The 16795-nt window shown below is 37.1% G+C and overlaps 1 protein-coding gene across 2 annotated transcripts in view; it reads right to left on the reverse strand.

Moving 5' to 3' along the window:
* The window catches only part of LOC107845382 (RNA polymerase II-associated protein 3), a 26712-nt gene extending 11411 nt beyond the window's left edge, over positions 1 to 15301 (reverse strand). The window contains exons 1-7 of one of the 2 annotated variants that reach the window (XM_016689672.2): positions 15139 to 15301; positions 14888 to 15008; positions 8704 to 8898; positions 8483 to 8607; positions 8281 to 8402; positions 8118 to 8200; positions 7123 to 7269 (exon numbers count right to left, since the gene is read on the reverse strand). In XM_016689672.2, coding sequence (XP_016545158.1) covers positions 7123 to 7269; positions 8118 to 8200; positions 8281 to 8402; positions 8483 to 8607; positions 8704 to 8898; positions 14888 to 14920 — 705 coding nt within the window. In that variant the 5' untranslated portion in view covers positions 14921 to 15008; positions 15139 to 15301. The remainder of the gene's footprint in view (positions 1 to 7122; positions 7270 to 8117; positions 8201 to 8280; positions 8403 to 8482; positions 8608 to 8703; positions 8899 to 14887; positions 15009 to 15138) is intronic. The other variant, XM_047398143.1, reaches the window with a different exon arrangement.
* Positions 15302 to 16795: the final 1494 nt, after the last annotated feature.

Genomic DNA, 16795 nt, shown 5'->3' on the forward strand with positions numbered 1-16795 from the left:
GGGGGGGTTATGGACCGGCGAGGGGGTATGAACCGGTGGGGGGTATGGACCGACGGGGGGTCGGGTCAGCGCCGGGGGACGGCGACCGGAGGTCGGGTCGGGTCAGCGCCGGGGGTCGGAGCCGGCGGTCGGGTCGGGTCGGCGCCGAAGGTCAGCGACGGCGCCGGGGACCGGGGGCCGGTGCGCTAGCGATGGAGAGAGGGTAGGGAGAGAGAGAGAGGGCCGGCGACCGGTCAGCGCCGGGGACCGGAGGTCGGAGCCGGCGGCCGGATCGGTTCGGCGCCAAAGGTCAGCGACGGCGCCGGGGACCGGGGGCCGGTGCGCTAGAGATGGAGAGATGGAGAGAGGGTAAGGAGAGAGGGTAAGAGAGAGGAGAGAGGGTAAGAGAGAGGGTCCTTTCGGAACCATGTTATTAGAAAAATTAGAAAATCCAAGAGAAACAAATTCACTCCAAACCAAAGGTATACCCAAGAAGTTGGATGACTCCAAGAAGTTGGATGACTTCTTCTCATGGTACTTAGCATGTTCCCAAAAGTCCTTCCTATTACTTCAACTTGTCCAACCACACAAGTGTGACAAGGAGTATGAAACCAAAGTTGTACATCAAGTACACACCAAAGACTCTTCCTTAAGCAACAAATAGATTGGGCATTAGAATTGCAAGGCCCACACAACTCAAGCACCCAAGGCAAACACCATCCAGGAATCTTGAACACACTTATACTCTCAGGGTGTGACATGACATCAATCAATTACAAGGATCTAGTCAATATGAGAAAAATATCATCATGACCCCAAGGATCACTAGGAATAGGAGGGGGTAGAGGTATATACCTTGAAAGCAATGTCTTGAACTTGTAGGAATACCAAGAATTCCCTTGGTAGGTAACTCCTCCAATCGATTCATGGGATTAGATGTATCACCCCTTGTCATAGAGTATCCATCAACCCATAGGAGTTTCATTAGGTTCCTCTTTTGCGTCAAGCCTTCATCAACTTCGGAGTCTTTGAATAAGAACTAATCTAGGCCTTCAAACTTATGCTCATGAGAGGTTTTCTTGAATTCTCCTTTGGAAGCATAGGTTGATGAACCAACAAAAGAGAATTATTAGTACTAGGCAAAATGCTAGTTCTGTGGTTAGCATATAACAAGGGTTTGGGTTTGACAAGTTCCACAACTAAGTGTTCCTTGTTTATGTCATTCAACCCAATCCTTGGGTCGACAACCTCACACAACTCTCCTTCTTGAGCCAAATTCTTCTCCCCTTCCTTAGCTTCATCTTGCCTACCATCCTCAACTTGATTGGGTTGACTTTGGTTTAGCAGAGTTTGGAGTAGTTTAGGGAAGGTAAGCATGTCCACTCAAGGGATCTTGAAAGTTCGATGGATTAGAATAGGTGGAGTTAGGGAAGTTTAGACGATCTATCATGTTATCCATCCTCCCACACATGTTATCTATCTTAGCTTCAAAGGAGTCAGATTGACGATTGAGAGTTTCAAGGGTCGCTAAAAAGCATTTAAGGTGTTTTTATCTATTGTTTGTGATGTTTTGCCTTCCAGAGCCATTGTACCTAATAAAAGAAATACTAAACAAAAAAACAACAAACAAGTTAAAGTTAGGAAATCAACCTCATAAGCTCTCGAAGTTCACACCTTTGTTTTATCTCTCAATTGGCGTCGCAAGCGTTGATAGATCGTTTATACTCCAATGAGAATACTTGGTACCAATTGTGGCTTGAGGTCGAAATGGATTCTTGTTTGAAAGACTCAAATAAAATTGTGTACAGACTTAAATCAAGAACCAACAACGAATTAAAAAAGAAAAAAGCTTGAAAAAAATAGGACTCAAGAACTAATCAATCAACTTAGTAGATGAATTACTTAGTTGTTGAGTAGTTTAAGAATCAAAAGATGAGTTTACGAATCAAGAAAATGAAACTAATGAATCAAACCTTGAGCAATGGAGTAATTAAAGTGTTGAATTGAGTTTGGAGGCTTGAATTTGGCATTTGGAACTTGATCTGCATTAGGAGGGCTTGTTTTGTGTTGGATCTGCATTGGGGACTTGCTCTAGTAGGTATGGCACACCCTGGACGCAGGTGAGCAGCCTTGGATACTGGTTTGAGGTGCTGCAGCACCTTGGGCGCATTTGCAAAGCAAGTTGGCCGCCCCTTGCCCTTTGAAATAGCCGCAATGCCCTCCAATGGTCCCCCTTTTGTATTCTTCTCTTGAAATATCCTTGAAATCTTTGTAGATGCTTTAGTACAAACACTTTTTCACTCTCTTTCTTCCTTCATTTTGGATCAAGCAACCAATTTTGCTGAATTTTTCAACTTGAAGATAGCAATTTCTCCAAGAACACCAATCTTTCTATCTTTTTCTCCTTAGCTCGGAATGAGTTAAAATTTTGAACCAAAGCACTTCTCAACATTCTAAACTCATTCCAAACATCAATTTGCCCAAATTCTTCACCAATTTTTTCAGATTTTCAACCCACTTCAATTTTCTTCAAGTTCAAGCTCTCAACAATAGCTCCGATTTAGCTCAAATTTGATTTCTACTCCTATAGTGTTAGAGAACACAAATCTAACACTAGAAACACAAGAAAACACAAAAATCAGAAACTCAAAAATTAAACTAAGACCAAAAACGTGAATAGTAAAAAAAATTTGTGATTTTGTTGATTTTCTCAAGATAACAAACCCAAGATTAACTTTGTGGAAACGAAATCAAGCTCGGCTCTAATACCAAATGATACCGAAACAAACTACAAAATTGAAAACTAATCTACGAAACGAAAACGAAAGATAAAGGGATAGATAGAAGGCAAGAAATAGTAGCCTCAATGAATGAATGAACAGCAAACTAACGGTATATTAAACCCCTAACCCTCTATTCAATATCAATCGAAGCACCAATTTCTTACGTAGGCCTCAAGGTAATCGGATTCCCAAGCAACCTACGTTTCAAAACAAGGAATCAACATGAGCTAATCCAAACTTGTCTCACACTTTCAAAAGAGCATACATTCATAATTCATCAAAATCTAAGCTAAAATGATGGAAGAGCTCCTATTTATAGTCTAGAGCTAATTATTACACTATTGGGCCCAAAGGTGACCCATTTGGAAAGAACAAAACATAGTAGCCCACTTGGCATCCGCTTAAGCGTCTTGGGCACACATGGGGCGCATTTAATGAACATTTCATGAGCATGAGGGGTTGTTTTGACCTACTCTAGCAGATCTAGAGTAGGTTGGGCGCATCTCCAAAGCAGACGGGGTGCATGTCCTCTCTCGGAGGCTTTCTAGCCCCGTTTTGCCTTCCCTTGGCCTCTCTAACGTCCCTTGACCCTTCTTGTAGGTAATCTTCATCTAACTGGCACCTTTTGATAGCACCAAGGAGTCGGCAAGCACCTCGAGATCCATTAGCATCCAATCCAAAGCTCCGAAGGCAATTTGGATTGTATCAATATTGTAAGCATGAATAGTAGAATACTTCTTTTAAAACTTATACAAAAGTGAGATTAATCTCTTTTGAAGTTCAACCCTTTGTATAGGAATAAACGAGTGTGGTAAGCTAAAAATCTTACAATCAGTGGTTAATATCATATTTGTCCTAATCTAGAGCTAAGATGCAATATTAAGTTTGGAATTTTGTTCGAATGGAAGCGATTACTGGTGAAAAATTTAGGTGACTTGAGGAGTAATCGCTCCAAAGCACTATGATCTTTCATCTTAGCTCAAAAATGGACAAATCAATACACGATTCAGAGCTAGAAATTAGGTGGAGTGAAGATCGTTATCTAAGACCGGAGATCTTGCCATACAGATATGACACATGCAACAGAGATTGATTGTTGGAGCTTGCAAGATCTACCTTTTGGACTACTTTTCCCTTTTGAATTTTTCTATTTCCCTCTTTAGATTATTGTGATTTAGATTTGAACCTTAGCTTCTTTGTTTTTTATTTTTTGTATTGTTGAATTTCGAGATGGGCCTTTGTTTGGGTCAGACCATTTTTGTACATATTTATTAATAAAATGGGTCTTTCGCCTGCATTTAATTGAAAAAAATTGCACTTTTGAGTCATTGTATTACAGATCTTGATATATTTATACAACATTGCCTATTGCATTCAAATTCGGCTGAAAGCATGTATTAAGTGTTATTCATGACATTCCCATATCTCACATACCCAGTACATTCAGTAGCACTGATCGCATACTTTTCTCTTGCGCTATATCCTATTATGATATATATTCAAGTGTACGTTCTCAGACTCGTTGCTAGTTAGCAACAGGATTTCCAATCAACTTGGAGATTCCTCACCTTTTGAGGACCTTGGATTAGTTCATCAGTTATTTATTTTCAGACCTTGTTAAGTTTTTAGTTTCAAATATTTTGAAGTTAGTTGGGGATATTGTCCCAACAACTTGTCTTAATTGTAATGAAGGTTTTATTCAGACATAGACGATTCAGTATATTGTTTTGATTTTAGATGTTCCATTTATTGAAAACAATTAATTTGATTAGTAGATTGTCCATCTTATGTGATATTGCTTCCGCTCATATTTTAAGTTGTATAATCTTAGTCATATGTCGGCATTAAAAGTTCGTTTGAGATCACTTGTGGTACCAAATACTGTGCAGACTCAGGTCGTGATAGCCTTTGTCCTAGACCCTTTGTACTAATACTAATATGGAAGCACTTCCTTTAGGCCCAAAAGAATTGGGTCTTTACAATAAGAAACAAATGGGGCTTAGGCCTCTATAACATAGAGATTTAAATTTTGTGGGACCCGCACGTGCCTGTCGTACTTCGTTTTCTCTAATCATAGTTGATACTTTCGTTGTTCTAACTATCCGACAATTACGATCTACTGTCTGGCAATTTCATGAGATCAAACTGAATTGGGTTTAAGGAATCTGGCAACTTAATTCAGTCTATGTCACCGATAACCACCACTCTGGATTAGGCACCATCTAGTACAAAATCAATCTCCAACATGAACTCTGTCTGAATTTTGTCCGAAAGGTAACTCAAATAGGAATTGATTATGAGCTAAAGAGCAACTCGTAATTTGGTCCATATCCTCCATTTGTCCAAGAACCAATCTTGGATCACTTCTTGGTTTAGGCGGTAGTTGAAATGAATGATGATTGTTATAACTAAGCAAAGCAAGAGAAATTGGTGGTTCTTACCATTGTGAGGTAACGGCAGGAAAATAGCAAGCAAGACGGCAAGCTTACATGCACAGTAGTTTTCTTACAAAAAAGGACTAGACTTCAACATCTTGGCTTATTGAAAGACAGTTTACCACAAACCTGGCTTCAACATCCCGAAGGACTGTTTGCCAAGCTAGTCAACATATTCCCATAAAGTGGGGTCGAGGGGGGGAAGGGGGTAAAATGCCTTGCCAAGCTAGTTGAACACTAAATTTGATCATAGATGTAAAATGTTTTCCCTACAAATGAGTTGGCTTCAACTACTCGATAAAACTTTTATACTACTTATTGAGCTAGTTGTTATAACTCAGAGAACTATTGTACTTGTAACATGTTAACTTCCCAATATTACAAGAGAAAAATTTAGAAAGCAATCATTTGTTCGATATTGATATACAAGAAGATTATTTGATGATACCCTAACAACTACCTAGCCTCCTTTATATTGGAGTTGGAAGACTAGTACAAGACAAACCTACAAAACCTATATCACATGGCACACTTATCATATAAAATGGGTCTCATAAACATGTGAAGGGCCCTAATAAAAACATGAAATCCCTAAGCCTAAGCATGACAAAGCATGTGCAAATATGTGAAAGCATGTGAAAATCAAAATATATACATGGTAAAGCATGTGACAGCACATGGTAGCATGTGCAAGTGGGGTAGGACTTTGTCTTCTTTTGAGTAGCATGTGCAAGTGGAGCAGGATTTTGTCTTCTTTTGTGTAGCATATGTAATTTCATTCTGTTGGAAACTCCCCATCTCCATTTGTCCTAGGAAGAGTATTAAGAGCCACAAAGAATTATTTTCCAGCAAAATAAGTGCATTCCGAAGGAGTGGGTGCATTGGGATTACACTGATAACCGTCCCCACTAGGTAAGAGTCTGATAAGCTGCAAAGGAGTACCAAGTACCATATGAAGTCATCAGAGATGAGGTCACTCAAACTTAGATGTCACCGACAGAACTACTAGATGCACCCAAACCCCAAGGAAAATAGTTAGAGAAAAACATGTTAAAAAAATTTCTAATTCATGGGTCACAAATTATGAAAAACTAAGAGAACCTGTTGAACCACTCCAGTCCTCTGAACCAACCTTTATCAAAAAACACGACAAAACAATTTCTTTAAGTTTTGGCTACATTCATCTTAAAAAGCCCAATAGAACACCTTTCTTTTGTAAGATGTACCAGCCTACTTACACTCATATAAAGGAAGATGACCCAAAAACATTCTCTTTGAACCTCTCTGATATCATGAGTGAACATGATGGGATAAAAGAGTTCAATAAGGAAGGTCGTGATATATAGCTAGAGATTTTGCAATCTCCAGCCATTTGGATATTCTTGCTGTGTCAAATTAGGATATATTCTAGGGGGAAACGAAATTTACATACATGTATCACATATCTATCAAGGATAATGATAATATGCATGAGTTTTTGTCATCTTTTTTTCAAATAGTCATGGTATACGGATGCGCACCTCGACTATTTCCACAAGATACCTGCCACCTCACACTAGCACTAGATACCTTGTAACTCTATCCACCAAAGATAGGAAAGATAAAAAAGAAATCACCTAGCGTTTTGTCTTTGCTGGGATTTGAACCCTCATGATTTTGAATCCACTTCATTGACCACAAGGCCGCATTCTTGGACATCATAAAAAGTTCATTACAATCCTCTAAATCTTTCCTGTCTCCTCATATCAATTTAACTTTTATATGCTAAGTGCAACAATACCAAATTCGCTTGTTAAAAGAGTACTTGAACATTATTAAAATAACTGGCAGAATCAATCATTTACTATGAAATTATGACAAGATGACGGGTTCATGCTTGTGCATTAAGATACTTATAATACTTCCCAACAGTTTAGAATGACAACCTTGGCAGGAATTGTCCGAACTTCAGCCAGCTTTTGAGAACTACTTGATACAGATTCGATTACAGGGCCAGATTTAATTGTCTTTCCAGATATTTGAGCCCCTTGTGCAAAAACTCCTGTTGCTCCTGATACTCTTTTAAGAATCTCCTACAAGATTGATTAAATTGATAACTAATAATCTGTGATTAATGCATAGAAAAACATAATCAATGTCAAAAGATTTTAAAGCCTCTAAAAGGGACCAAGAGATCTTTCAAGAGATGAAGCTTCAGAAGATACAATAAAGTATCATGGTGCAATCAAGGAACAACATAGATCTTCAGTGCACGCAAACAGAAATTTATCAGTTAATTTGCGTAAGTTCCTTTCACAACATATATGCACAAACAGCTCCATTTCCCATTAACCAGATTGTTATCCATGATAAACCTACGGGCCCGTTTGGCCATGAAATTTTTTTCACTTTTTTGGAAAAAAATTCACTTTATGCCAAATACAACTCCAAGTTGATGTTTGTCCATGAGAACTCCAAATACAACTTGGAGTTGTATTTGGAGAAGTGAAAACAAGAAAAAGTTGTTCACAATCTTTTTCATCTTCTCTCTCACAAAAATTTAAAAGCAACTCCAATTTTATTCATAGACAAACACAATTCCAACTCCAACTTCCACTTCAACTTCAAAAATTTTAGTTTTCATGGACAAACGTCCACTGCATGGTGCAGACATTTTGGCTGGTAAAAATGGAATTACAGTATTTCAATAGGTGAATTGATTGCAGAAGGATAGTATAGTTGTTCTTTCAATTGTATCACCAGTGCTTTTCCTCATCTCATCAAGGGAAATATTGTGTAAGACACATCAAAGGACTAGTACCGTCCACAGACCTAGAAGGCATGCCAAAGTTTCTCCAAAAAAGAAATGATTGCAGATTGTCATTATTATGTAAATATTTAAGGAAAACAAAAAAGAGATTGCATTAAACTAAGTGATCACCTTCTCATACAGAGCCTTAACTTCTCCATACTGCTTCTTGATCTCTTGGTTCTGTGGTTCCAACCTCAACGCAAATTCAGCATCTGTGCTGCTATAGTTGCATTAGATAGGTGAACGGAATATAACAGTTCCCCTTATGCTTTCATTTTAGATTAAACTATACCTTCAATTGATTCTTTCAATTTCCCTAGTTCTTTCCAAGCAGTTGAACGGCGAGAATAAGCTTTAATGTAGCGATCATCCAAATTCAAGGCCTCTGTGCAGTCATTCTCTGCCTCTTGAAACCTAAATATATGCGGAGAAACTAAATTTTCAAGCGTTCCTATACTTTACCTTAAAAGAACAATGGAGTGCATTAAACTTGCCTTTTAATTTTAAGATAAGCCATCGCTCTATTGGCATAAGCTACTGCAGTTGGTGAAAGTGCAATGCTTCTAGAATAGCAATCAATGGCTTCATTGAATTTTTTCAGCTTAAAGAACTCATTTCCCTAGGACATAGAATAAAATGCAGATCATCAGCTATAACGATCAAGCTTTTCATTTTCAACAAAAAAGGAGAATTAATTTGACGGATCTAATTGTACCAGCTCTTTCTCTGAATTGGCATTGATGTTGTTCTCTTCTGATACCAGTTCACTTGATAGATGGCTAATTGGATTGTAATTTTCAGAATAGTTATATGGACCAGCAGCACTTCCAATCGAGGTAGGTTTGCCAACTCGTGTCCCGTTAACTTGAGGACTAGTAGGAAGTTCACTAGTATGGCTCCAGTCTTCTCTCTGTGAAAGGTAATCAGGAGAAACAGGAAACGTTTAGTGCTGACAAGTCAACATAGACAAAATCAATTACAAACTACCCACAGTACAACAGTCCTCATGGCTAAAGCATGTGTGATGTAACAATCAAGAAATATGCAGGTAGTAGCTTGACAATGATGCAAAAACTTATTTTGATCTTATCCAAATGGCTGAGAAAGGTATAAACGGCTAAAGACCTAATATCATAGCAACATCTGCAGTATTCAATTATTGACGGAATCACAGTTAAACAAAGAACAGCAGATATCAGAAACATAATCACAAATAAAAGGAGCATCCACAAAGCATTACAGATATCACTCGAAATTTCCATAGAAGTGCCACACAAACAAATGAAAGCTGTCTCTGTTGACATTAATATTGGACCACAAGATACAGGCCCAATAAGAACTGATCCGGATTAATTTGGTTGATGTATATAGACCCACTTTACATACTTTCATGTTTGAGGTATTAAATATAAAAGGAGAATACACTGATTCTAGAAGGTGCAGATAATAAAAATATCTTTTTCAGCTTTCCCTTCTCTCTCTTGTTCATCAGTTCTCTTTCAGTTGAACTTTCTCAGTAGAAATCCATGGCGATTTCATCGATTTGCTCGTCGAACATGGTATTAGAGCCTGGAATCGTATAGTACTCGACATGCCCTAACGACCGGTCCTACCCTTCAAGCATTTCTCCGACGAAATTGTCCGACGATTTTTTCGTTTCCCAATGAGAATCAGTCTGAAATAGTTGATCAAGGCTTTACTTCTTCAAGTTATCGAAGGACGATAATATCTCTCCAAATTTGATACTTTGTGAACTTTCTCCGTGGTGAAATTTTAATATGTTCCATGTCCTGAATCCACATTTTGAGGTCGTTACTGGTGGTTTATTCGCTGATAATTGGTGTTGGAAGTACTTTTATTGGTGGTTGACGTTGGTGTTGGTGTTGGATTTTGTTTGAGGTTTCTGTGGTTTGTTTGCTGAATTAATTGATGGTTTAGTTGTTAAATTTCTGGTTTTAATGTTTTGACATGGATAATACCACCAACATTACTTCTACTTCTGCTAGGACGGAAGGATTTACACCTTTCACCATCAACCTTTCTCATTCTTTTTACATCCACCCTTCAGATAATCCCAGTACATCCCGTGTTTCTCCTCCATTTGACGGTAATGGTTTTGTTGTTTGGAGGAAAAGCATGCTTGTTGCTCTCTCTACGGAAAACAAGCTCGGGGTTATCACTGGTCGAAATCCTCAACCTACACAGAGGATTCTCCATATTATCTAGGATGGGAGCGTTGCAATGACATGCTCATTGCCTGGATAACTAACTCTATTTCCAGAAATATTGCCCTTAGTTTGATGAGCTACAACACTGCTAGGGAAAAATGATAGATTTGGTCAGTCTAATGGATCAAAATATATTCAAATACAACGAGAAATTAGTGCTTGCAGTCAAGGCTCGTCTGATATAGCAACATATTTTACCGAAATAAGAAGCCTATGGGATGAGCTACATACAGCCTATGTGGGTCCCACCTGTACTTGTGAGGATTTGTCAAAACTCCTCGAGGAACAACAACTATTCCAATTCCTAAGTGGATTCAATGAGTTCTATTCCTCCTGCAAGACTAACATTCTCATGATGTCTCCTGTCTCCTCTGCCATCTCTTAACAAAGCCTATTCCATGTTGCAACATGATGAACACCAAAGAGAGAATTCTCATCCCTCTCCTAGCTTTTCCAATGATTCTGCTGCCTTCTCAGCCTCCTCCTCTGGAGGACCTCAATATAAAAGGAGTCAGACCCCTGTTTATGATCAGAGGTTTCAGTTTGAGCCCAAAAAGGGACATTTTGGGCATAATGTTCCTACTAGATCTACAGGAAATACTGTTATTTCTTGCAAATATTGTAAGAAAATTGGTTATGTGATTGAAGACTGTTATAGGTTGCATGGTTTTCCTGCAGACTTTAAATTCACCAAAAACAAAAAGGTTTCTACTTCTAATTCTGCTTGAGCATCTCTTGCTCAAATTGGAAAGTGCAATACTGAAACATTCTCCACCACCCCACCCAGCTTCACTCAAGATCAATATCAGCATTATCAGCATCTTCTTAGCCTTCAGTCTGCTGGTCCTTCTATTACAGACAATTTTGTGAATGTGGTGTTTTTAGTGCTTTTGCAGGTGTGTTTCAAAGTATTGTGATAAATACTTGAGAATCTTATGTTTGTGTTGTTTCACACTTAGATGGTTTTAGCTCTTGGATATTAGACTCAGGTGCCACTCATCATATGACCCCTCACAAACATCTCCACGATATTCAACCTCTACCTATACCACACTTAATAACTTTGCCTAATGGGTATAAAGTAAAGGTTCTGTCCACTGGATCTTTTCAGTTCAGGCATGGTTTAACCTTACACAATGTGCTTCTTGTTCCCTCTTTTCACTTCAATCTAATTTCTATACATCAACTACTTGTTCAGCTTCAGTGTTCTATTGTCCTTACCATTTCTGCTTGTTTTTTACAGAGCCCTTCTTTGAAGAGGCCTCTAGAAATTGATAAAGCTGCAAATGGATTGTATTTTCTTCATCAAGACCATGCCGATAAGCCATATTCTATATTCTGTACATAGATCTACTGTTCTGTCATCATTTTCTGATTCTCCAATTGTAAATAGTTCATTTGTTTCTTCTAGTTCCCATTGTAATTCTTCCACTTCTATTAATAATAGTGATAATAACACTTCATGTTTGCCTATTTCTCCTATTATTAATACTGATATATGTTGGCATCAAAGATTGTGTCATCTACCCTTCCACAAAATAAAATCAATCTCCAACTTACTTGTCACTATTTCTTCTAAACAACAGTTTATCTGTCACTATTTCTTCTAAACAACAGTTTATCTGCAAATGGCTAGACAACAGAGATCTTCTTTTCCTCTGAGCTCTATAAAATCTACTGCCCCCATCCAACTTATCCATGTTGATATTTAGGGCCCTTGCAACACAAAAACCTACAACAATTTTCGTTACTTTCTTACCTTGGTAGATGATTTTACTAGGGCTACATGGACACATCTCTTATCTTACAAGAGCAATGCCTTCTCTGTTTTAAAATCATTAGTGTCCATGGTTAAAATTCATTTTCCTTATTCTGTTCAGACCCTTCGATCTGATAATGCTCTTGAACTAGGTGGTAGCCATGCATGTCAACAATTTTTTAATGCTCATGGCATTCTTCATCAAACCACCATTCCTCATACTCCTCAACAAAATGGTGTCATTGAGAGGAAACATAAACATTTACTTGAAGTTTTGAGATCTCTACTTTTTCAATCCAATCTACCTACAAAGTATTGGGGGGAATGTGTCCTAACAGCCACTTATCTCATTAATCGACTTCCTTCCACAGTTTTAAACAATATTTCTCCACTTGAGAAATTATATGGCCATCCTCCTTCTTATTCCCATCTGTGGTCATTTGGTTGCTTATGCTTTGCTTCTATACCTAAATCTGGTAGAGATAAGTTGCAATCTAGAGCTATTAAATCAGTTTTCCTAGGATATCCCTCTAATAAGAAAGCTTACTAGTTATTGGATCTTTCCTCTCAATCCATCTTCTATTCTAGAGATGTCACATACCATGAAAATGTCTTTCCCTATCATCCTCCTATCTTACCATCATCCTCCTGTCTTACCTTCTTTCCATCCCACTACATGTATTGATGACTTCGTCCCTTCTTCTTCCACCCCATCCCAACCTTTTCCTGCTTCCCCTCCATCTTGTCAACCTGTTGGTACACCTGCTCCCCCTATTCTTCCACATATTTTACCTGTTCCTAGTCGAAAATCCTCTAAGGTTACTCATAAACCTTCCCACCTTACTGATTACATTTGCACATCTGTTTCTGTTGTTCCAAAGGCTCCATCTTGTGACATGCACATCCAGGAACCTCAGTTTTATCACCAAGCAGCTACACATCGGCTCTTGACACTAATCAGACTTGGGACATTATACCTCTTCCACCTAATAAAAAGGCTATCCCTTGCAAATGGGTTTACAAAATAAAGCACAAATCTGATGGCTCTGTTGAGAGATATAAAGCAAGATTGGTCATTAGAGGTGACACTCAGAAGAAAGATGTTGACTACATTGATACTTTCTCTCCTGTTGTGAAATTAACCACTATTACGTGTCTTTTAACCTTAGCAATTAAAAGGGGCTGGACAGTGTTTCAACTTGATGTGAATAATGCGTTTCTTCATGGGAATTTCCATGAAAAGGTCTATATGAAGCTCCCCCTGGTCTTGTGGTTTCTGGTTTCTGGCCCTTCTACCTATCATTCTCCACTGGTTTGCATGCTCAAAAAATCTCTGTATGGCCTGAAACAGGAATCTAGACAATGGTTTAGTCGATTGTCCGAGGCTTTTTTGTCCGGAGGTTTTACTTCCGGTAAAAATGATTATTCCATATTCACAAAAGGGTGTGGTTCATCCCTGATTGCTTTTTATGTTAATGACATCCTGTTAGCTGGTGCCAACCTGATTGAATTGACTGAATTGAAGGCTTTCTTAGATGATCAGTTCAAGATCAAGGACTTGGACTTGGGCACTGTTCATTATTTTTTGGGCTTAGAAATATCATCTACTTCTGCTGGTTTTTTCACGACTCAATGCAAATATACTTTAGATCTTCTTCACGAATTTCATTGTGAAAATTACCATCCTATTTCTACTCCACTTGATTCTTCTATTAAGTTGCTGGTTGACATGAATGCCCCTCCGGCTGATCCTCGCCTTTATCGGCGTTTAGTTGGTAAATTGAATTACTTGTAGCATACGCCCTGATATTTCCTTCGTGGTTCAACATCTCAGTCAGTTTTTGGTCAAACCACAAGTCCCTTATATGCTTGCAGCCATACATGTGCTACGTTACCTCTCATATGCACCTGACTTGGGTATTCTGCTCTGCAGTTCAGATGATTTTTCTCTCCTAGCATATTCTGATTCTGATTGGGCGGCATGTGCCAATTCTCGCAAGTCCGTCACTGGATTTTATATTGTGTTGGGTGGCATTCCTATTTCCTGGAAAAGCAAGAAACAGCCAAGTATTTCTTTGTCTGCAGCTGAGGCTGAATATCGGGCTTTACGCAAAGTTGTTGCTGAGTTATATTGGCTTAAACACCTTCTTAGTGACCTTGGACTTCATATTACCCTCCCTATTCCTGTCTACTGTGATAGTCAGGCTGCTATACATATCGCTAAAAACCCGGTCTTTCATGAACGGACGAAACAAATCGATGTTGACGGCCATTTTGTGCGTGATTGTTTATCCGACGGTCTAATTTCTCTTCATTCTCTTCGTTCTGCAGAGCAGCTGGCTGATCTTTTCACGAAGCCCGCTGTCCGTGTATCCCCCTTCCAGCTTGAGGGGGGGTGTTGACATTAATATTGGGCCACAAAATACATGCCCAATAAGAACTGATCTGGATTAATTTGGTAGATGTATATCGACCCACTTTACATACTTTCATGTTTGAGGTATTAAATATAAAAGGAGAATACACTGATTCTAGAAGGTGCAGATAATAAGAATATCTTTTTCAGCTTTCCCTTCTCAATTGTTCATTGGTTCTCTCTCTTTCAGTTGAACTTTCACAGTAGAAATCCATGGCGATTTCATCGATTTGCTCGTCGAACAGTCTCAGAACATAGGGGGAAGAAAAACAACACGTCAAAGAAAAGTGAATTGCCAAATTCAGTGGTGGGGTCAGCATTTTCACTAAGGTAGTTCAAATATAAAAAAGTAAACGTACGAATTATCAACATCTGCTGCTGTATATACATAAAATATATTTTTGACATAGCTCCTATATTGTCGCCAATGCACAATTCTAATTAATTAAAACATCATTTAAGATATCAAGATGTAGGTTTTGAAATAAGTGATTACCAAAGTCTGTTTGCCACGAGCCTGCAATTTCATCTTTTTGTCTTTAGCCTTCAGTGATAGTTCCCAATCCTGTATGTTATACTTCTTAATCCTTTATGTTTTTCAAGAGCCTCTGCATGTCCTGGTCAGCCAAAAAAAGCCAGTGAAACCATAGAATATCAAGCAAAGGAATCGCTAAAATTACTGACAGGGTATTCATCAAATATATTTTAAGAAAAGTAATGGATGGAGAAAGATATGTAGCGGAGCACCTGAAATTGGTCGCCAGCGAGTGCTTAGTTGGAACCCTTGCCATCGAGGGTTCTGGATGTTACTCGTTCATCAAATATTTTAAGAGATAAGAGAAGTGACTATTCTTTTTCAACGTTTTTTTTTTAAATAAACTATACTAGGGCGTGCCGTGTGGGTCGGTTTCATATGATTCGGTTCATTAGCTTTTTATTTTTAAATAAACTAGTTACTATTAGTACGTACAAGGCATGGGCCAATAAATATTTTTAAAAAATTTATTTAGTTATTATAATTTTTAATATTTATTTATTTTTTTTAAATACATAACACATTATTTTCTTAGACATTTTAAATTGTTAACTATTATAATTTGTAGTACTTTTTATATAGTTTTTAAATGCTTAAATGGTCATACTAATTAATTATAGATAATATAGTAAAGTTACGATTAAAGCAGCGAAGCAGACATGTCTTAATGACTCACAACAACTAATTAGAAGTGATATAGCAAAATTACTATAAAAAATACTAGTGAAAGTTTTTAAATGGTCATAATAATTAATTAAGAATGACATAGTAAAATCACGATTGAAACAACGAAGCAGACATGTCTCATTAGAAGTGATATAACAAAATTGTTATACAAAAATACCTGGATGAAACTGCTGAAGTAGACATATTATAAATATCTATTTTACTTTTTATTAAATATTATTAATTTTTAATATATAAATAACTTATAATAATTAATTAGAGATTATATAATAAAATCACAGAAGAAGCAGCTTATGAAGCAGGCAGAATCATAAACATTTATTTTACTTTTTTATTAAAAATATTATTAATTTTCTAATACATAAATATCTTATATAATTAATTAAAAATCGCATAATAAAAATCTTGAATAAAGCAGTTTATGAAGCAGGTAGAAGAAGCAAGCATGTTGATGGAGAGTTGCCAGTTTTTCTTGCCTCTTGCCTTTAATTTAGATGACCATAATAATTAATTATGGGAATATAGTAAAGTTACGATTGAAGCAGCGAAGCAGACATGTCTTAATAACTCACAACAACTAATTAGAAGTGATATAGCAAAATTACTATAAAACATACTTGTGAAAGTTTTTAAATGGTCATAATAATTAATTAGGAGTGACATAGTAAAATCACGATTGAAACAGCGAAGCAAACATGTCTAATTAGAAGTGATATAAAAAAAATTATTATACAAAAATAGCTAAGTGAAGCAGCTGAAGCAGACATGTCATAAATATCTATTTTACTTTTTTATTACCTATTATTAATTTTTCGATACATAAATAACTTATAATAATTAACTAGAGATGATATAATAAATCACGAAGGAAATAGCTTATGAAGCAGGCATGATCATAAATATCAATTTTATTTTTTATTAAATATTATTAATTTTTAAATACATAAATAAATTATAATAATTAATTAAAAATCACATAATAAAAATCACAAAGGAAGAAACTTATGAAGCAGGAATGTTGACGGAGAGTTGTCTGTTTCTCTTGTCTCCTGCCTCTTATTAGATAGTAATAATATGTTAAATTACTAACTAGTTAATAAGATATTTTTTATTAGTTTTTGATTTATCGATTTTTTATCCTTAATAGTTTAATTTTTTATTTAACCGATAAAAAATACTCAT

Source organism: Capsicum annuum, chromosome 10, assembly GCF_002878395.1.
Source record: "Capsicum annuum cultivar UCD-10X-F1 chromosome 10, UCD10Xv1.1, whole genome shotgun sequence".
Lineage (NCBI taxonomy): Eukaryota > Viridiplantae > Streptophyta > Magnoliopsida > Solanales > Solanaceae > Capsicum > Capsicum annuum.